The sequence below is a fragment of the Danio aesculapii genome, chromosome 12 (assembly GCF_903798145.1).
Source record: "Danio aesculapii chromosome 12, fDanAes4.1, whole genome shotgun sequence".
Taxonomy (NCBI): domain Eukaryota; kingdom Metazoa; phylum Chordata; class Actinopteri; order Cypriniformes; family Danionidae; genus Danio; species Danio aesculapii.
This window is the reverse complement of record NC_079446.1, coordinates 7,817,615-7,841,012: the sequence shown is the minus strand read 5'-3', so window position 1 is coordinate 7,841,012 and position 23,398 is coordinate 7,817,615. Positions and strand designations below refer to the sequence as shown.

Below are 23,398 nucleotides of genomic sequence, written 5' to 3'. Positions count from 1 at the left end.
TTCGTTGACATTGTTTGTTTGTTAAAACTTTTTCTAACGTGTTTATTTCTTGTGTGTTCCTCGATTCACAAAAAAATTTCAATATGAAAATAAACCTCTGCGTTTTAGTGCCCTAATAGTGTCATGTGAAGTGGACGCTGACAAAGGAAGTGCGGATCCAAACGCAGGGTTAATAAACAGAGATGGTCAGGCAAGCAATAGTCAACACAGGGGCAAATAGCTGTACACAGGAAATCCAGAGTCGTAGTCAAATATCAGGCGAAAGGTCAGTACAGGCAGGAAGCAGTCAACGTAAACAAACAAAACAGCAAAGCAAAGATTTAACACTAAGACAAGGCAAGGAAAATGCATCGTAATGTTTACAATGACAGTATAACAAGACTCAGCAAAGCCTGTGTGTTTGTGTGCTGTATAAATAGTCCATCTAATCATTTCATGAGCGGCTGCCAGCTGTGAGCGTGTGAAATCAATGGAATGGGGAACAGGTGTGTGTGAGCGGTGCATGACTGCAACTTGTAGTCTATATACCGGTGCATTTGTAGTCTGTTAGCGATCTACGTGTTTACCAGTGATCTGACAGGATTAGATGGCTGGTGTTTGTGACAAATAGCATGTTGTTGCCCTGAAGCAACATGCTTAAATCTGGTGGGGTGGGTGGGCTAGAGGGGAGCACATTTTATAATTTTAACATTTTATATATTTTTTCCACCTAAAACAAAAAATTCAAGGCATATAGAGGGTTACAAGTGCATCTTTCACAGTATTTTCTATAATATTTTTTCTTCTGGAGAAAGATTCGGCTAGAATAAAAGTGTAAAAAAAAAAATATATATATATATATTAAGCAATTTTTTTTCCGATTGTCTACAGAACATACCGTTGTTAAACAATGACTTGCCTAATTACCCTAACTTGCCTAATTAACCTAATTATAATTTAGTTATACCTTTAAACTGCACTTTAAGCTGAATACTAGTATCTTGAAAAATATCTAGTAAAATATTCTGTACTTTCATCATATCAAAGATAAAATAAATCCATCATTAGAAATTAGTTATCAAAACTATTATGTTTAGAAAAAAGTCTTCATTCTATTAAACAGAAACTGTGGAAAATATATACAGGGGGGGTAATAATTGAGGAGGACTAATTCTGACTTCAACTGTATGTCAAATATGGCTGCCGAGTGAACAGACTTTCCTTGAAAGGATTTGGTGGAACCCTGTAGAGAGAACAGTGCGAAGAATTAATGAAAGCAGAAAGACGCACGTTGACACGTGAGCAGAGATATCTCAACATGCTGTGCCAAGCATCGCCCAGGCTGCCCTGCACAGGTGCTCTGCCAGCTTGCACAGACCCCGTCCTGCTGCAAACCAGCTGCCAAGGGACGTCCAGAACCAGAGCAGCGCAGTGTGAGACGGCCGAGAGATGAGAACGGTGGACCAGTTTTCCCAGATCAGCACCAGGAACACGTTCATCACCCATCGGTGTGACATAGAAAAGCATCTGGCCGCATGCAGAGAGACACGGCTGTAGAGAGAGGGAGGATAAGCTGTTAGTATGGGAAAGAGCTGTAGTGTAGTGTAGGTGTATTCGCTGAGAGGAAGAAAAGAACACGCCGGAGACCAACACATTTCTTGTGCTTGGGAATATCATTAGTATGTTGTCAAACTTTACTTTTTTCTTCTTTACTGTATTTTTTTCGCTCAAGTGTCCAGGGAATGCATACTTCATAGTGGAAAAACAACAACAGATAGTTTTTTATTATTTTTTCATTTATTCTCAATCATATTTATGTCACACCCAGGTGTTTATTAGTATTATTATTATTATTATTATAATTATTATTATTATTATTATTATTATTATTATTATTATTATTATTATTATTATTAAACGGATTAATGATATACATTTTCAAATAGCGTAATTTGGTTGTCTTTAAGTACACAGAAATTACTTTTAGACAGGAGCTTAATTTAGTAACGTAAAATAAAATAAACAATAAAATATAATATAAAAAAACATTCAATATAAAATAAATAAATAAAATTTAATTAAATTGATATAACAATGAGCCAACTAAAATGATCATTATACATTATTCATATTACCAGGATTCTAAAATATCTTTAATTTGGTTATTTATTTAGTTAATCAACAAAATAAAAATGTAAAAATATTGGTAATTAAATTTATTTTATTTTATTTTTTTAAACTTTATATCAAGTATTTAGTAAATAATAATAAATACTGCGGATTAGTAAAAATGATTCCTAAATATGCATTTTAAATAAGTATTAATTTGTCACTTATGTTTTGTTTTATTTTTATTTTTATTTTCTTTATAGCTGTCGCCAGCGATCTAACCCTTACAGATCGCATTCCCTATCACCCCAACTACACATCTGCCACTGAAATGAACTACAACCCCCATCATGCACCTCACACACCAGTTCCGGATTATCAATGATTGCACACACACAGCTGTAGATCATAAGGACTAATGACCAGAACTATTCATACACCTCACTACTAACATTACAAAGCGTTCTTTTGGCTAGCCTTCCTGTGTTTTCCAGACCCTTGCCTTATTTATTGTTTATATTGGTTGCCGCCTGCACTAATCTCTTTGCCTGTGATCACGACTACTCTTTGGATTACCTACTCTTTGGATTGCTAATGTTTGTTGCACCTTGGCTCCTGTGTTACAATCCCCTGCTGTCTTTATGATTTACATGTAATTGATGAATAAATAAATAAATAAATAAATAAATAAATAAATAAATACTATACTGTACTTTATATTTATGTATTATACAGTATATACCAGCTATTAAATAAATCAAGAAACCACTTTTTTTGTTCCGTGATTGATAAGGTATGGGGTTAAGAGTAAACTGGAAATATTTGCTTTATTCTATAAAAGTCCAGATTTCAAATATCAATTTTGAAGATCTTTTTTTTCTACTTCTTTGGAGACAATACCGATGCCCTAGATTACTGCAAGCAATAAACCTTTATAAACAGTTATAAAGCATTACACATATTATTTAAGTTTTCAACTGAAGTTGCAAAATTAACAGTACACCGAAAACCTTAATTAAAGACCATCACAGGAGACCAACATTTTCTATGGGTATCCTGAGGAAAGGAAATGATGTAAGCGCTATGGTGTTGTAATGCTCACACTATTCAATGCGCTTGGCCCTTTAAAATGGACTTTGGAGGTTCCCTGACTGTTTTATGCTCAGTAATCATTGGGGCTGATGACTCTCAGGAGACGCTGCTCAAATGATGAACTGTCCTGCCTCACTTTAACGGGTGACATTCAGGTGTGTCCACTGGCTTGTTCAACATTTAAAGCTTTCCAAATGTTAGCAGCAGGGGGAAAGATGACTTGTCGAGGACCATTATTTTCCATCGCTCAAGGTTTGTGCTTTGCAGACCCTGTTATGTGTCTTGGTGCGGTGGATATGGAAACATAAGGCCTGTTCAGACCAAGGACGATAACTATAATGATATGCATGTAATTCTAAAAATGTAATAAAAATATAGCAGAGTGCAATTATTTTTGTACCTGATAATGTCCTACAGCTGTCTGAACTGAAAGGCAGAAGTGGGCTTGTTTTACTCTCCATAGTGTACTGAATGGTTTTGAACTCACTCACTGTGTTCTTATGCTTTAAATTACCAGCTGAAAAGTCCCATTACAGCCACATAACAACACCTGCATGCTGCCGTTCAGAGCTTTTGTTTGTTATGTGCTTTAAAACAAGTTAGGTCCATATGTGAGATCATTTAGGCCCCGTTTACACTAATGTGTTTTAGTTTTAAAACACAGAAGTTTTGCTACGGTTACGCCATCCGTCCACACTACGCCGGAGTTCTCGAGCGCCAAAAACTGAACTTTTTGAAAATGCTGAAAAGGCCATTTTCATTTTAAAATCGCTCAGTGGAAGAGGGAAAATTGAGAAATCTGAAAATGGAGGCGGGGCTAAATTGTCCATAGTGTACGAGTGTGTGTGGATGTTTCCCAGAGATGGGTTGTGGCTGGAAGGGCATCTGCTGAGTAAAAACGTGCTGGATAAGTTGGTGGTTCATTCCGCTGTGTCAACCCCGGATTAATAAAGGGACTAAGCCGAAAACAAAATGAATGCATGAATGTATGAGTGCTGTAAATGTGCCAGAAAGTTTATCCTGGTGCCATAAAATCAATCTGCTGCATCTGACGCTATTGTTGTGTCTTTAGTGTGATGTAATCACCCCAAGGGTTGCAATCGGAAAAACAAACAAATAGCTGTAACTACAAACTAACATTTTTATCTTCAGTAGGTTATGGATAAAAAATGGTAAGTTTATTTATAAACTAATTTCAAAAGGATCATGTGCTTATGATTGACCATGGCTGGTCTTGCATTAGCTATCACGTGATTATACCAATCAGATGAATCTAAACACATAATAATAATAAATAGCCGAATTTCCATAAGCTTAGTCATGTTCGTCTTGAAGAATCCCTCCATCCACCCAAACTCCTTCCCCTCTTTCTAGCTGGTAATCAGGTTTAGTGTAATTTATGATGTTTTAGAATAATAAAATGTTAGAATTGTTGGGTTGAAACTCACCTTAAGTAACAAAGACATGTGTTTTGTAAATTGCTGACACACCAACATGTGCTATCCAAGCATGCTACCATTTTATACATGTTGCCAAGGTAGCAAAAAATGCACACATTGTCATATGACTGAATTGAAAAGTCTAGATGGGACACAGCTGTAGATACTCGCATCTATATACCATCATTTTTGTCACACTGTACAACAATGATCCATATTTATACTATTATTTATTTATATTTATACTATATTCATTACTGTGAGGGTTTGGTTTAGGTTTGGTGTAGGGGTAGACATTAATAAAATACAATTTAATAAATAACATGAATAATACTCTGTGTAATTACAGTTTTTATGTTACTGTGATAGTTGAGGTAAGTGTAGATGTTAATAAAATGCATTTGAATGGATAATTTATCAATTAATATGAAATATACTCTGTATAATTACTGTTTTTTATGTTACTGTGAGAGTTTGGGTAAGGGTAGATGTTAATAAAATGCATTTGAATGGATAATTTAATAATTAATATGAATAATACTCTGTATAATTACTGTTTTTTATGTTACTATGAGAGTTTGGGTGAGGGTAGATGATAATGAAATGTATTTGAATGGATAATTTATCAATTAAAATGAATAATACGCTTATAATTACTGTTTTTTATGTTACTATAAGAGTTTGGGTAAGGGTAGATGTTAATAAAATTCAATTAAATGGATAATTTAATAATTAATATGAATAATACTCTGTATAATTACTGTTTTTTATGTTACTATGAGAGTTTGGGTAAGGGTAGATGTTAATAAAATGCATTTGAATGGATAATTTAATAATTAATATGAAGAATACTCTGTATAATTACTGTTTTTATGTTACTATGAGAGTTGAGGTAAGGGTAGATGTTAATAGAATGCATTTGAATGGATAATTTAATAATTAATATGAATAATACTATGTATAATTACTGTTTTTTATGTTACTATGAGAGTTTGGGTAAGGGTAGATGTTAATAAAATGCATTTGAATGGATAATTTAATAATTAACATGAATAATACTCTGTATAATTACTGTTTTTTTTATGTTACTATGAGAGTTTGGGTAAGGGTAGATGTTAATAAAATGCATTTGAATGGATAATTTAATAATTAACATGAATAATACTCTGTATAATTACTTTTTTTATGTTACTATGAGAGTTGGGGTAGGGGTAGATGTTAATAAAATGCAATTTAATGGGTGATGTAATAAATAATATGAAAAATGCTCTGTATAATTACTGTTTTTACATTGCTGTGAGGTTTGTGGTAGAGGTAGATGTTAATGAAATACAATTTAATGGGTGATGTAATAAATAATATGAAAAATGCTCTGTATAATGACTGTTTTTACATTGCTGTGAGGTTTTGGTAGAGGTAGATGTTAATGAAATACAATTTAATGAGTAATTAAATAATTAATATAAATAATACTTGGTATAATTACAGTTAACATTACTGTGAGGGTTGGGGTAGATGTTAATAAAATACAATTTAATGGGTAATTTAATGAATAATATGAATAATACTTGTATACTTACTGTTTTCACATTACTGTAAGGGTTGAGGTAGGGTTAGACATTAATAAAATGCAATTATTAGATCATTCAATGAATAGTATAAATAATTCTTGTTAACTTCCGGCCACAGCTGCATCCCTTTATTCCTCTATTTCCCTCAACGACCGTGCTCATTATATTCCACTTAGGGACTTCCGAAGTTGAAAGTGAAGGATTAATGTCCGTGTAAAACTGAAGTTTCTGATAAATTTAGCTTAGTATGTTAATGTACTTCTTGCTGAAACAGAATATTGAGTAGGGGGCGGGGCTTTCTTTTTGTGCATCATTCACTCATAGCAAACTAATGGTAGGAGGGGCGTGGTTAAGAATATTTGTTTCTTCATTTAAACTTTGAGCACTTAAATTCTTGAGCTGTGTACAATTTTCAGTGTTAGAAATGTCATCTGTGGTCCTGTCTTTCAAGCTGACAAAAAAAGGAACAATTCTGCAATGAATCTCAGGTCTCTAATTATCTCTATTGTTTCTTCCTGAACGAAGGCATTTGAGTAAAATCTCATAGCGTCTAATTATACTTGCATATGTGCCACAGTATTTGCATGCATATGGAAGGAACAAGCGCTTGCAGTATTCGTTATAAATGTAATAGAACGATTAGGAGAAAACCACGAATGTGCGGTGAATTAATGAAAGTGTTTTGTTTCTTATTATCACAGGAACGCTTCTGGTGGAGAACATGCAGATAAACGGCAGAGCAGAAGACCCTGACAGGACCATCTCTTTATCTTTACGAGACAACAATGACTACTGGGTCATTCTGGACCCGGTCAAGCAGCGCCTGTATCTCAACAGCACCGGACGAGTTCTGGACCGAGATGTGATTATCTTTTTGATATATAAGTCTAAGAGTGCCATTGAATGCTAGTGGCGCAGAAATTACACACTTCAGCTTTAAACACAGACATTAGGAATGCTTATATGTAATTGGTTTAACATGAGTAAGAGTTTTGACCAATTAGCACTCAAGATTAAACTTCAGTGTTGTTTTTTTTGCTGAATAGTTAAAATACACTTATGCTTTATTCATGTAGTGTGTAATTGCTTGTGAATATAAAATGTTTGCGATGTTGAATAAATATTACATTGCACAATGAATACAGTTATGGCCTTTCAAATGGAAAAAAAATAATAATTATGAACTGCCTAAAACATGCAGTTTGTATAAACACTACCTGAGAAAATCTTGTCGCCTATCCAAGTTTTAGGGAACAACAAATAACTTGACTTCTAGTTGATCATTTGGTATTAGAAGTGGCTTGTATGAAAGACAAAGGCCTTTATCAAAAAAAATATGATCATGCCTTGATTTTTTATTATTTTATTACTTTGCTTAAACAAAAAAATGTAAATAATTTGCTTAAACTCAAATAATTTATTAATAAAGTCATCTGGAATGGCAAAGAAAGTGTTTTTGCAGGACTCCCAGAGTTCATCAAGATTCTTTGGATTCATTTTCAATGCCTCCTCCTTCATCTTACCTCAGACATACTCAGTAATGTTCATATCTGGTGACTGGGCTGGCCAATCCTGGAACATCTTGACCTTCTTTGCTTTTAGGAGCTATGATGTGGAGGCTGAAGTAAGAGGAGCGCTACTGATGTAACAGGCAACACAAATGTCTTGATACCTCAGGCTGTTGATGTTGCCATCCACTTTGCAGATCTCTCGAACGCCCCCATGCTGAATGTAACCCCAACCCATGATTTGTCCTTCACCAAACTTGACTGATTTCTATGAGAATATTGGGTCCATGCGGATTCCATTAGGTCTTATGCAGTATTTGTGATGATTGGGATGCAGTTCAACAGATGATTCATTGAAAAAATCTACCTTCTGCCACTTTTCCAAATAATCAACTGGAAGTCAAGTTATTATTTGTTGCTCTTACAACTGGGATCGACGATGAAACTTTTGTCAGGTAGTGTAGGTATTAATACATAGCATTTAAAGCTACAAAACATGCATGTTAGGCATATATAGTGACTAATGCTGACATGTAAAATGTGGGCATATTGAATCATTTAAAGCACTATTAACTTGTAGATGTACTTTTGTCATTTAAGATATCGTTTAGATTTCTAGAAACGTTAATCCTCCTGATAAACGTGCCTAAACATAACCGTTTTAGCTTGAAAACCTAATGTGAAGTCGAATTATAGCAATATAAAATGAGTCAGTAATCCAATTCAGGTATAGTCCACAACGACAGTTTTGCAATCACAGTCCTGTATGGCAGAAAACAATCTGTGAAAAAGCATATGAGAGGCAAAAACATTAGAACTTACAGCCATAAAACTGGTATTAAATTTCTTAAACTTTAAACTTTTGACTGCAGGTATTGACCTTTAAGGTCTCTGCTGAAGATGAGGATAAATACTGCTGAATAATAGCTTAAATCTGCATCTGTTCCTTGCAATTTTATGTATTATAAACATTTACACTATAGCACACATTGTAACTGCATTAACTGCATTAACTTACTTATTTATTTATTTATTTATTTATTTATTTATTTATTTATTTATTTATTTATTTATTTATTTATTTATTTATTTATTTATTTATTTGTTTGTTTATTGTGATCTTAGTTGCATCGTTTGGATATATATTATAGTTCAATTGCCAGTCACCACATGACTAAATAATGATCAATAATGATAAATAATCATGATAAATAATGACTAAATAATTACAAAATGTTGTTGTAAAATGTTAATGTAAATTAAAAGGGGAAAAATAAACCAAAATGAGTAAGCTTTATTTAATTAATGTGATTGAAAACTTCGAAGTTTCATCGAAGTGACAATACAGTTTAATAAAAAAGAATAGTCATTATTTTAGTCTTCAGGATTCCTTGTAAAACTGTGACGTATATTTTTACATTTATTTAAATTTCGACAAATAAGCCATTTCTAATGTTGCTGAATATTTTATAATTGGTACATGGCAGCGAAAGCATTGCTCATTAATGCATTTACTGTTTGGAGAACAAATCAATCATCCAATCAACCAATCAAATGTATGTTCATTCCTGGTTAGGATTACAGACAGGTCCCATTTTAAAATAAGTGGCCTTAACTACTGTGTACTTGCATCAAAAAAAAATAATACAATGTACCTACTGTGTTCATAATGTATTGCAGAACACTTCTGGTGCCCTTGAGGTGGGATACGGGTAGGGATAGGGACAGGTTTAGTGGTATGGGTAGGTTTAATGGTGGGTTAAGGTGTAGGGGATGATCAACTGTGTAATTAAGGATGTAATTATGGAAATTATTTACAGATGTAATCACATGCATGTATTTAATCAATCATAAGTACAATGTTAAAGCATGTAATTTTACAGTAAGTACATTGTAACAAATTATTTATTTCAGTGTATGTACATATTAGTTAAGGACACTTAATATAAAGTGGAACCTACAGGAATGTTATGCTAATATTATTGATTTAAAAGTGCCATTATCAATATAAAATAAATTATAAATAAACTAAATTTCAATTGGTTCAGTCAGAACTATAAGACAAAAATAGTTTTGAGCTGGGAAATCTGTTGATCTCAGCATGCGCTTCCTAATGGCCTATATAATGTAGCACAAGCGAATGGTCATTTTTAGATCGGCCTGTGGAAATGCACACCATGCAAATGAACTGCTCGATTTGTCTCTCCTCCGTTCTGTCTTCCAGCCTCCCTCCTACATCCAGTCCATTGTGGTGCAGGTTCAGTGTACTAATGAGCTTGTTGGCACGGTGATCCTACACGAGGTGCGGATAGTCGTGCGGGATCGAAACGACAACGCCCCACGCTTTCAGCAGCCGCGCTACTATGTGGCCGTTAATGAGGTGAGTTTCCATTTAACACAGCTTCTTTTGTATCTCTAATGGCTTTTTCCATAAATTAGTGTTATATAGAACACTGAAGTCTCCTGAATTCTGGAGCTTAAGCTATTAGAAGTTGGATTTTTTGGTGTTTTTTTCACCAAAATTTGCTAGCTGTAATTGGGAATATGGACTGTGTCAGTGTAATGGTTAACCTGCACTCACCGGCCACTTTATTAGGTACACCTGTCTAACTGCTTGTTAACGCAAATTTCTAATCAGACAAACACATGGCAGCAACTCAATGCATTTAGGCATGTAGACATGGTCAAGACGATCTGCTGCAGTTCAAACTGAGCATCAGAATGGGAAAGAAAGGTGATTTAAGTGACTTTGAACGGGGCATGGTTGTTGTTGCCAGAAGTGCTGGTCTGAGTATTTCAGAAACTGCTGATCTACCGGGATTTTCACGCACAACCATCTCTAGGGTTTACAGAGAATGTTCAGAAAAAAAGAAAATATATAGTGAGCGGCAGTTCTGTGGGCGCAAATGCCTTGTTGATGCAAGAGGAGAATGGCCAGACTGGTTCGAGCTGATAGAAAGGCAACAGTAACTCAATTAACCACTCGTTACAACCGAGGTCTGCAGAAGAGCATCTCTGAAAGCACAACCCATCCAACCTTGAGGCGAATGGGCTACAACAGCAGAAAACCACACCGGATGCCACTCCTGTCAGCTAAGAACAGGAAACTGAGGCTACAATTCACACAGACTCACCAAAATTGGACAGTAAAAGGTTGGAAAAAAGTTGTCTGGTCTGATGAGTTTCTATTTCTGCTGCGACATTCGGATGGTAGCATTAAGCATGGTAGCATTAAGCATGGTAGCATGGTAAATGCATTTGTGAGCTCGCGTTCCACAGCCGTTTGTCATTGCTATGGCCATCGTCAGCTGTTCCTACACACGTGCATCGGTCAAGGTTCAAAATAGTTCAGCTTTTTCCACTGTGTGGATGAATACTGTGTCACTGTCATGAATAGAGCAATCTGCTGGTGTTTAACTGCACACACATACCTGCCAGCATCTGTCTCTGAAAATCCAGGAGTGGGGTGGTTTGCGGACACCACCCTCACTATTCTATGGACGCGCAGGGCCTGATAACACTGGTGAGAACTGGGTACTATGTACGATGTTGTTAGTAACTAATGCGAAGTTGTTTCTTTAATGTGTGTGCGTGCGTGCGTGCGTGCGTGCGTGCGTGCGTGCGTGCGTGCGTGCGTGCGTGCGTGCGTGTGTGTGTGTGTGTGTGTGACAAAGAGCAGGTAGAGTGTGACGGGCTAGGAGTCTCGTGTTGATCTCCTCCCCAGTTCTTGGAAGTTTTTGCTCAATAAAATAGTTTGTCGTCTGTATTTACATTTACCCACTGGCAGCCAAAATCCACGCCTTACACTAATATGAAGCATGTATGCACTCTGACTACTTCTATATTGTTGATTAGCTGCTGGGCGTTTCACTCTGTCTTTATGTATGTATGTAACCTTTTTTTTATCCACACTCTTATGGTGGAGTCATGAACACTCACCTTAACTGGCAAGTGAGGCCTGCAGTTCTTGTGGTCACTGCACTCTTAGGGTAAATGCTAAAGAATACAAATCCAAAACTGTGGCAATGACATAGGGTATGATTTGTAGACAATGGCCACATTGATTAACAAAATGCTGCATGCTAATAGTGGCAAGTGGCTTTTTCATTCATTTCTGTTATGTAGTTTCTGGAGAACATTGAAGTCTACTGCATTCTGGAGCTCACGCCATTAGAAGTATGCAGAAGTGAGTTGGTTTAGCTAAATCAGAACATTTGCCAGCTGTAATTGGAAAATCAATCAGTGAATTGTGCCAGTGTGATGGTTAACCCATGACGGGGTTATTTTGCGCTAAATGAAATGCGCTTGTGGGCTTTGGAGCTGAAAGATTTAGCCGTTAATGTTTCTCTGTCTTTGACTGCTGTGTAATTACCCCAGAAGTGCTGTAGTTCACTGAATAAATCTGCCACTCACCTTTTGCGACTTATTTAGCTTCTCTGTGTTTTTACACTGCAGCTTAGTGCTGGATTGTGAATTCCCATCACATAGTGGGTCTGGGTGCACAAAGTAGGCATTTTGATTGATACCTATTTGTGGTAAACTCTACTTTTCTATTTTGTTTTCCAAAATCACAGAAGGCAAAACCCATCTGTTCTGAAATAGAAAAGTTCGGATTAATTCAGATTAGAGTATGCGAGCTATAGTGGTAATTGGGCTACTATAGATAATTTTTTCAGAGATTAAATATTTATATTATAATATATATATAGGGCTGTGACAAGATCTTGGGCTATGCTGTCAGAAAAAAAAACATGATTGCATTTTTTTAGGTTAAATTTGTGGAAAGGAGTTTGATTTCTCATGTGAAACTGTACAGGGGAGAAGCCAGTCGGTAGAGTTTATAGCTAGATATTTAGCAATGTTTGCACCACATTTATGGCATTTTTCAATGAATTATAAGTAAATAACATTAATTACAAGTTGATTTAAAAAAACACCTAAATTGTTTTGCATTTTGTTTTTTGTTTTTCATATATTAGCAAATATTTTACAAATATTTCAATTTATATATAAACACTATTTTCCATTCATGTATTAGCAAAACTATGCAGTGTTTAAATGTTTTTTACAGCATAGAATTTATAAAAATAAAGTTGAATAAAAGACATTCCATTCCATTCTTTCCATTCATATATTTCATCATTGAAGATTTCTTTAAAAATAGTGTATGAATCTCATCTCGTCTCGTTCTTGTGAACCCAATCTGATGTCTCATCTTGTCTTGTGGAGTAAGCGTCTCATCCCACTCCTAATATACATATAGGATAACATACATAATAATAAAAAAAAAATCTTCAGGTAAATTTCCAACTCTGGCAGATTAATTCTCAATACTTACAAATAGCTATATTGAATTGTAGTAGCTAAACATGTAAACATTACATATGTGTGACCAAAAGTTTCACTTTTTAAATGATTCCATCCGTTTTGCAGATTACATGTGAGCCTGCCATTTTGTTCACAATGCATTCCCTTCTGTGACTCTTTAGTCTTAAAAATGCTATCCATTTCTAGAAATCCATTAGCCATTTTATTTTCTCCTTGTCTTTGGATTAGCTTTCAGCTAAATAAGCGTTGTTCACTGGACAGTCAATAGTTAGTTTTATGTATTTTGTAAAAAATCAATAAATTGCTGTTTGTACTGTATTCTAGTTGTTGTAATTTGATTAAATAAATTCATAAATGTTCAAAACATGTTAGATTACAAATATACAAAACTAAAATATTTACATATATATAAAACTTATTAGTATTAGACAATAATATGTTATATATAAACGTTTTCTCAAGTTTGTGCATGCATTTTTATTCATTTATACATACTATATATGCACAGCACACACACATTTATTATGTAAATATAGACATTTATTTTGGATGTGGACGATCATGATTAATTGTTTGACAGCACTTGTATATTCTCTGATCAAATGCTTATATCATATATCAATTGTCGAAAGTGAGGTGACAGTGTTCATGACTCTTTTAGAACACGATTATTTGGATCAGCTGTGTTTGAATAGGGTTGGAGCAAAACTGTGCAGAGCTGCAGCCCTCCAGGAATCGAGTTTGAGACCTATTATGTAAAGCTTGTAGTTTGTCACTTTCACCTTAATGGAATAGTCACATCAAACTTCAGTTTCTCATCAAATCTTGACCAATTAAGTCCATCTCATTTGCTTTTCATTTGATGTGCTTTAGCTCAACCATTCTCACTGACAGATCTGTGATTAAACAAATTGCTATTGGCTACTTTTTTATAAGGGGAGGAGCTACTTTATGTCCCATCCTCTCTTTGTTTTCAGTTGAGGTTACGTCGAATATTGAATAAAAATGCACATTTCATAGCACTTCACGGGACTTTTAAAGAAAAAAAAAATTATTAGCCGGCAGCTAGCTCTCTGCAACTATCACATGGTTGCCCACTGAAGCTAAGCAGGGCTGGGACTGGTCAGTACCTGGATGGGAGACCACATGGGAAAGCTAAGTTGTTAGGAAGGCCATCTGTGGTTGGTGTGGGTCCTAACACCCCAGTATAGTGAAGGGGACTCTATACTGTTCAGTGAGCACTGTCTTTCGAATGAGACGTTAAACCTAGGTTCCGTCTCTCTGTGGTCGTAAAAAATGCCAGGACGTTCTTCGAAAAGAGTAGGGGTTTAACCCCGGCATCCTGGCCAAAATTGCCCACTGGCCTCTGTCCATCATGAACTCCTAAACCTCCCTATATCATAATTTGCTTCACCACTCATTTCCGTCTCCTCTCCACCAATCAGCTGGTGTGTGGTGTGCGGTCTGGCACAATATGGCTGTCGTCGCGTCATCTAAGTGGATGCTGCAAACTGGTGGTGGGTGAGGAAATTCCCCCCAATGTGTAAAGCACTTTGAGTGTCCAGAAAAGCACTATATAAATGTAAGGAATTATTATTATTGTTGTTATTGTTATTAATAATAATAATAAAAAGAAGAAGAAGAGGAATATCTGGCAGCTAGCTCTCTGCAATTCTCATATGGTCGCCCACTGAAGCTAAGCAGGGCTGCGCCTGTTCAGTACCTGCTTGGGGGACCACATGGGAAAGCTAGGTTGCTGCCGGAAGTGGTGTTAGTGAGACCTGCAGGGGGCGCCCAACATGTTGTCTGTGTGGGTCCTAATGCCCCAGGATAGTGACGGGGACTCTACACTGCTCACTGAGCTCTGTCTTTCGGATGCGACGTTAAACCGAGGCCCCGACTCTCTGTGGTTGTTAAAAATCCCAGGATGTCCTTCGAAAAAGAATAGAGGTTTAACCCCGGCATCCTGGCCAAAACTGCCCACTGGCCTCTGTCCATCATGGACTCCTAAACCTCCCCATTCACCACTCCTTTCTGTCTCCGCTCCACCAATCAGCTGGTGTGTGGTGTGCGGTCTGGCACAATATGGCTATTGTCGCATCATCTAGGTGGATGCTGCACACTGGTGGTGGGTGAGGAGATTCCCCCCAATGTGTAAAGCATTTTGAGTGTCCAGAAAGCACTATATAAATGTAAGGAAGTATTATTATTATTATTATTATTATTATTATTATTATTATTATTACTATTATTATTATTATTATTAATTAAACACTGTGTTGTCCAATAGCAATACATACAAGCAGCACCTCATTTTGCTAGCTTCATACCTAAATTAGGCCGCATACTGTATAAGAAACACACAAAGAAATGTAAAACCTTATGAATGACAGTCTGTGGTGCAGATTTCGTGACGCATGTTAAAAATGCTGAAATACATTAGCCCTATTTTTATTTTCTCCTTCTCTTCGGATTAGCTTCCGAAAGCATTCAACACGTGGTGTCATAGCGGGACTGTAGGACCGAGCCCCGGCCTCCAGAGATCTTCTCACATTGAATTGACTGCATGGAGAGTGTGTGGCTTTCAGCTAATTGAGAGTTGCTCCCCAGAGTGCTGTCAGTAGAGATTTCCCTCATTAGGAGGCAGCTTCGGTGGCAGGCAGCCTCCTCTCGAGTGGCCTCAAAAAAACGGCAGGCTGTATTGCCCACTATCGATTTCAGCCGGAGTTTGAAACGTCTGACTGACGCACAGATAAGGGGACTAACACAGCTCAGTCCATCAGTCAACAAGCACTGCAGAGTGCACTATATAAGTCCGCCGAGTGCTGAAGTAGCTCACCGAGTTTAAGAGAGACGGTGAAGTAAATAATAATGTTGGCGAACAAGCATTTGATGGACGTGTGGATTGAATCACAATCGCTTCTAAATGGCTAAAGGGTTGTTTGTGTGTGTTCACTGAGCGACTGCAGGAGCCGTGGAGTTCTAGCGGAGAGAAAGAGTTCAGGTTAACTTTCCATTGATCAATGTCAGTAACTTTAATGTCCTTTTGGACAGGTTTCATTGGAATTGATTGAATGTCTTAAACAGTAAGCTACAGCAAATTGTGCTGTAATGTGAATATTGTCAAGCCGAATGTATTTGTCAGCCATTTTAGCCACAACAGTAGCTATGTTTCCATCCAAAGATGTGAGTTAAATTCATGCGCCAAACTGGAATATCGCAAATAAGACATGTGAATAAAGCAGCATTTCCATCCAAGTAGTCAAAGCGAACAAAATAGTCACTTCCTGAATAATTGGCATCAAATATCAAGAGTAAAAATGGAATTTATTGAGGAATGAGAATCTACTTAAATTTTTTCCGTAATTAATGAATGACTTGCGCCTCAGAATACAATATGACGACACACAATGAACGCGTAGTGGCGTTTGAAGGCATCAGACGCTGAGCGCAGATGCTCTCGACTATTGTGGAGGTAATCAATAATATGGTAACACTAATACTGATATGGTTAAGGGGTTTTAGAATGACTGGGGGGGGGGGCTATCTGGGTTGGGCAGGAACATTTTAGCTTAGCTTAGCATAGATCATTGAAATAGATTAAATCATTAGCATCTCACATAAATCCCAATGTATCTGTGTTTCCATAGAAATAACGTGTATTTCAGATGTATTTCACCTGCAAAACATAACAAATTGGGTCTGTAAGAAACACGCTGATGTCTGTGGATATGCCTGTATGATCAATAATTTTATTAATTTTAATTTATAATTTTATAATAATTTCATTTCAAAAGGTGCGATTATTTCAGTGCGCTATCAAATATCGTAACAAGCATTTAGGCCTACACTGTAAAAATGCAGGATTCTACACAATTCCTTCACGTTGTCCCAACACAAATTAAGTTAACTTAACACTTTTAACAGATTTATGTGAATTAAACATAAAAAAATTAAGTTGTCTCTATAAAATTGAGTTGTTTCAGCTTATTTTAATAATTAATAATTAATTAATTAAATACTAATTTTTTTGAGTAGTTTTTGCTGCAAAATGTGTACCTGGAGCAAAATATTTCAAGATTTGATGTGACATGTGACATTATTAAAGTGACATGTTTCTGCTGACTCTGAGTTGAATGTTTGTGTGCATTGTATGTAAGCAGTCTGTTATCTGGATATGTGATTGCAATTCTGCACACTAAAAAAATAATAGTACAAAACCTGTTACTTGGTTAGGTCCACATTATTAGGTCCACATTGGTGTTTTGTACAGTTTTTTACCATTTAAATAGATAATTTGTCCAAAAAATAAAGTTACTTCATCATTGACTCTCCCTCAAGTGGTTTTTCTTCTGTTCGACACAAAAGAAGATATTTTGAAGAATGCTGGTTGCTGGGACCCATCAACTTCCATTGTAGGAAAAAAAGTTTGGAAGTCAATGGGTCCCAACAACTAGAATTTTTCAAAATATCTTCTTTAGTGTTTAACAGAATAACAAAATTCTGAAAGTGAAGTGAGTGTGTAAATAATGGGAATTTTAATTTGAGTGAACTATTCCCCTGCCTTTAGGCTACAAATACTGACAAAAGTGTATCTTTTATGATTCAGATCTGATGTGTATAATCACACCTGTGTGATTTAGAATGTTCAATGAGTTATGTAATCAGCTGCTAAATTCAAATCTGCTTTCCCTAAGGCTGAGCCAGAGATAGTGGTCTGCAGCGCTTGTCATAAATCACAATTTATGTTCTATGTGTTTTCATAGAAATAACATGTATTTCAGATGTATTTTACATGCAAAACATTACAAATGTGATTTGTAAAAAAACACGCCTATCTCCATAGATATGTCTGCGCAATTAATCGCTTTTTAAACCGAAACCGAAGTTTTCAAATTGCAAATGCTTTGATTATTTCGATGCGCTATCAAATATTGTAACAAGCATATAGGCCTAGTTTTTGAAAGTTCTGACAGTTCTTAAGCACATTATCCTGGATGTTTCATTAGAAAAATGCTTTAAAATGGATACCCGGAGCAACATATTTCAAGATTTGATGAGATGTAGCCAGTGACATGTTTCTGCTGAGTCTGGGTTGAATGTTTACGTGCATTTTATGTAAGCAGTCTGTTATCCGGATATGATTGCACTTCTACACTCTATGAAATAATATTACAAAACCTGTTACCGAGGGCTACACTCTCAGAAATTAAGTACAGGAGCTGTCACTGGTGCAGTACCTTTTCAAAAGGTACATATTTGTACCTGAAGGGTCCATAATGGTACCTCAAAGGTACTTTTTAGGTACATTTGGGCACTAAAATGTACTTTTGAGGTACCACTGTGGACTCTTTGTGTTACAAAGAATGTATTTTTTGAAAGGGTACAGCCCCAGTGACAGCTCCTGTACCTTTATTTTACATATTTGTACCTAAAGTGTCCATATTGGTACCTCAAAGATACTTTTTAGGTACATTTGGGCAATAAATGCACCTTTGAGGTACCACTGTGGACTCTTTGGGTTACAAAAAAATTATTTTTTGAAAAGGTACAGCCCCAGTGACAGCTCCTGTACCTTTGTTTTACATATTTGTACCTAAAGTGTCCATATTGGTACCTCAAAGATACTTTTTAGGTACATTTGGGCACTAATATGCACCTTTGAGGTACCACTGTGGACTCTTTGGGTACAAATATGTATTTTTTGAAAAGCTACTGCCCCAGTGACAGATGCTGTACCTTTATTTCTGAGAGTCCTCGTTGATTATTTAAATGTACAGTTGTATACCTTTAAAGAGATAATTTTTCCAAAAAAATAAAATTACCTCATCATTTACTCTTCCTCAAGTGTTTTTTCTTCTGTTCTGTTTCTTCTGGGACCCATCAACTTCCATAGTAGGGAAAAAAATGTGTGGAAGTCAATGGGTCCCAGCAACTATCATTTTTCAAAATATCTTCTTTTGTGTTCAAAAGAACAGAATTCTAACATAAGTGAAGAGAGAGTGAATAATGAGAATAAAATTTTTGGGTGAACTATCACTGGGCCTTTAGGGTACAAATTTGAAAAAAAGTGTATCTTTTAAAAAAGGAGCTGCCACAGTGACAGGATTTGTAACTTCTGATAGTGTACTAAAACATATGCTAACAATTGTCTATCTGACACTGTCAGATCCACTCAGTTTATTGTGTCTAGAGGCTCAATTTTCATCAGAGGCTGTTCAGTAACCATGTTTAGGCACCCTTACACGACCTCTTCATGACAGCAGACATGATAGTGGCCATTTTCATCTTAAAGGCTCTCTGAAGCATCTTAACTTTCTTTGCCGTTTTCTGTTGTCTTTTTTCCACCCTCAAATATATGTTGTCAGAACATCTGAGTAGCGGCACAGGAACTAACATCTGAGTTCCCAGGTGCCTCCAGCTTCCACAACATACCCGTACCTATTACTTCCTCTGTTTCCTTTCACTTCTGAGAGCCGCACCACAGCAGGACCTCATAATGATGGCCAGAATGAAAACAATGAAGAGAACGAGCGCTGTCGACTCTTACAAGAGCATGTCTATCAAACTGTTCCTTAGAGGAGAGCTGTTTAACACAACAGTCAAAATGCTCGAGGCTTAAACTAGTCTGCCAACTTACCAGCAATATAAGAATCAAGCAGATGATGATGAAATGGCTGTGTCCAATGGATGCAACTATCTGATGGACGGCCATTTGACAGTGTTTAATAGACGCTTAACGAATCCCTAACTATTCAGATCTGAATCATTAACCATTTGATGTGTTCACTTACACCCGTGTGATTGGAATGTTCATTGAGTCACGTAATCAGCTGCTAAATTCTAATCTGCTTTCCCTGGGGCTGAGCCAGAGGAAAAGATGCATGGCTCTTTTCATAAATCACAATTAATTTTAAACAAATATATAAAAAGGCAGACATCAGTTTGCGCACATCTAAGAAAATCTTAAAGGCAAGTGCTCGATCAAGCTAAATACAATAACATTAATAAAATGAAGCCAATTAAATTATTTGAGAGCTGAAGTGGCACTGTGCCGATTCTGTTTACTGTTTACAAATAACATTTCAGATTTCAGACATTTAAATAAGAGCAAATACCTGCAAAACATAATTGTGGTTTGTAAAAAGGCATGCTGATGTCAGGGATGGCAATAATAATTAGTTTTAAATATAGCTGCAAGCAGCAATTAAGGGGCCAAGCAGTCCAGAGGCAGAATGAGCAAAGCAGTCCAGAGGCAGAATGAACAAAGCAGTCCAAAGACCAAAAGCAGCAACGTTAGTAAAGGTCATCAGAGCAAGTGAAACATTGACTTTTGAAAACATTTGAAGTATGTTTCACTTAAAATATTAGAAAATCATGAAAACAATTAACACATGATTGATTTATTCATTTATAACTTTTTGAGAAATCGGAGTTACAAATTTGATGTGTTGTGGTCAGTGCAGTGGTGTAGTCGGGGCTATACGCGTGGATACTCAGTATGCCTACTTTTTTCCACTAGCTGTTTGGGTATTACGATTTCTGAGAATCAATAATTGCGTATACCCTCGGTATACTCACTTGTTTTGCTGATTAGACTTCCCTAATTTACGCTTATTCGCATGGCCTTTAACTGTATACCAAATGTTTTTTTTACTCTAATCATAATTTGTTGCAATTGGTGCATTTTTGTTTATATTTTGCACCATTCCCTTCCCCCTGAACACCACAATAGCTGTGAGAAAATTTCGTGAGTTTTTCAAAGTCAACTGAATGATGTCTCGCTGAAACATTCAGGTAAAATTCTAAAATAGCATGGGCGGGTTGGGTGGGTAATAGCACGCCCCCTTTTTTTTATTTAGGACTACACCACTGGGTCAGTGTTAGGTGACAATAAAGAACCTAGTTTGGTGTCAGTATATTTAAGCATTGCAGAGAGACAGCCTCAGATGCAGTTTGGCATTATACCAGCACATTTGTCGGTGGCATAAACAAAAACCGTTTTACCTGTTGACACGAATAACATAAAACTTGGTCATCATGGTCTGACAATGATCCGAGTCAAATATAATCAGACTTTATGCTGTATTCACATCAGATACAATCTGTTTAGGCAACTAGAGCGTTAAGTGAAGCAGTCACTTACTTTCATGTAATTCAGGAGAATTTGATGAAATAGCGTGTTGTAAATCCAGCAGCTCCAATCCCTCCGCTGAATCACAGGCTAACATGGCTGTGCCCATGTGCCATCATGCTGCAGATCAAATAATAGGTTCATTATTCAGCCATCTAAATGACAAAATACTTGTTCTTATACATATTTAAGAATCTGAATATCATATATTTCACAATATAATCAGGACGTTTGTCTATATATGCAAAAAATTTAATTCAGGTTTATTTCTATAGAGCTTTTCACAAGTATTATTGTTTCAAAAGCGATAAAGAAAAACAATATGCACATGCATTATCAGGTTGGATTGTGTCACGTGATTATATTAATGTGTTGCCATGATTGGGGGGTGTTGGACGTTGCGGGTCAGAGGGAGGAGGACGGCGGGCCGGAATTGGCAGTTTGAGACCCCTGCTATAGGTAGTTTGTCAAGCCCACTCACCTGTGAGCACACTTTATAAATGCATTATTATTTATTTATTTATTTATTTTGTAAGAACGTGTCTGGTGCAGATATGCAAAACTAGTGCAAGAGATGAAAGAGTGTGTTTTCTAAAGGTGGTTTGTCAAGCCCACTCACCTGTGTTAGGCACTCTCAGCTTGGGGTGATCATGTATTGAGGATTTAATTTCTAAATGAATGCGATTCGCATGTCTATTAAACCTTTGACATGTACGATCACAGGAGACATTCAGATCTGCATTTGACCCAACGAGAGCTGTTGTCGTAATTATTGAAACCATTTCAGTCTGTAGTATTTTTTAACCACAAAAATTTAAATGGATAGCAGTTATAGCTGGGATAAAAATATTGATGTCTGCTACACAGTAATCATAATGGAGCGAATCAAATCATGTAGTATATCAAATGAAGGTGTTATTAATTACATTGTTATGCCAATAGGTAGCGACAAGCAACTGTTAAAGTACACATGACACCAAATCTAACATATTGATTTTGTTAGCTCACATTGCTAGTTTTATGGTGAACAATTCATCTGTGTGTGTCATTAAGAAAGAAAATTTGCATGTTGCTTGTAATCTAAAATTTTAATCTGAAAATGCACTTCCTGTTTGTTTTCAGTTCAATTCTTAGATTGCGTCTGTCTGAGATATTGGGCGTGGCTAACATGCTTAACCACGCCCCTCCAACTGTCAGTTTTGACACCAAACCGAAATGGTGAGGTGGGGGTGTCTGTTAGGTTGTATTAACTCTCCCCAAACCCTTTTTCAGATCTTTCTGAATAAAAAAAGCATACTTTACTACATCCAATTAGCTCGGAGTAGAAAAAACAAGCCACGCCCACAGTTTTTCTCATTTAATACTCCATTTCTCTAGGACAGGGGTCACCAAACTTGTTTCTGGAGGGCCGGTGCCCTGCAGATTTTAGCTCCAACCCTAATCAGACACACCTGAACAAGCTAATCAAGGTCTTAATAGGTATACTTGAAACATCCAGGTGTCGAGGCAAGTTGGAGCTAAATCCTGCAGGGACACCGGCCCTCCAGGACAGAGATTGGTGACCCCTGCTCTAGGAACTGCATCACAATACAAAAAAAAAAACAGCTCCCGGTTCATGCGGACTTCAAAGTCTGTGTGAATTCAAAATACGCAATGTTTATTTCACTAGCGTTCATTGTTATTCTTGAGGTCTACAATTAATCGGTTGAAGTTAATCGACTGAATTTTTTAAATTTTTTGGTAATCTTCAATTAAAGTCAGACCGTTTCTTCGAAGTTGCGGTCGTTCTCTGTTGACGTCAGTTTGACCGCTTCAGTGACATTATTCTCAACCATGCCCCTTTTACCATTAGTTTGCTAAGAGGGAATGATATGCAAAAAGAAAGCCCCACCCACTACTAAATATTTCGTATTAGTTGGAAGTACATCAGCGTATGACTATAAAGACTATAAAGTTGTAGCGATTTGTTCAAAAATGCAGATTCATCCAGAAATTCATTCAATTCTCAAAGATCAGTCAATCTGATAAACAGTCATCTGATATCTGAGAGTCGCACCACAGCAGGACCCTATAATGATGAACAGAATGAAAACAATAAGGAGAACGAATGGTGTTTTCTTTACAAGAGCATGTCTGTCAAACTGTTCCTCGGAGGAGAGCTGTTTAACACAACAGTCAAGATGCTCGAGACTTACTAGCAATATAGGAGTCAAGCAGAAGATGATGAAATGGCAGTGT

The 23,398-nt window shown here is 36.4% G+C and overlaps 1 protein-coding gene across 1 annotated transcript in view; it reads left to right on the top strand.

Annotated features, from left to right (window-relative positions):
- The window catches only part of pcdh15b (protocadherin-related 15b), a 464,565-nt gene that overhangs the window by 98,784 nt on the left and 342,383 nt on the right, over positions 1-23,398 (top strand). Inside the window, exons 5-6 of the mRNA XM_056468996.1 lie at positions 6,892-7,052; positions 9,923-10,078. Of these exons, the coding sequence (XP_056324971.1) occupies positions 6,892-7,052; positions 9,923-10,078 (317 nt within the window). The remainder of the gene's footprint in view (positions 1-6,891; positions 7,053-9,922; positions 10,079-23,398) is intronic.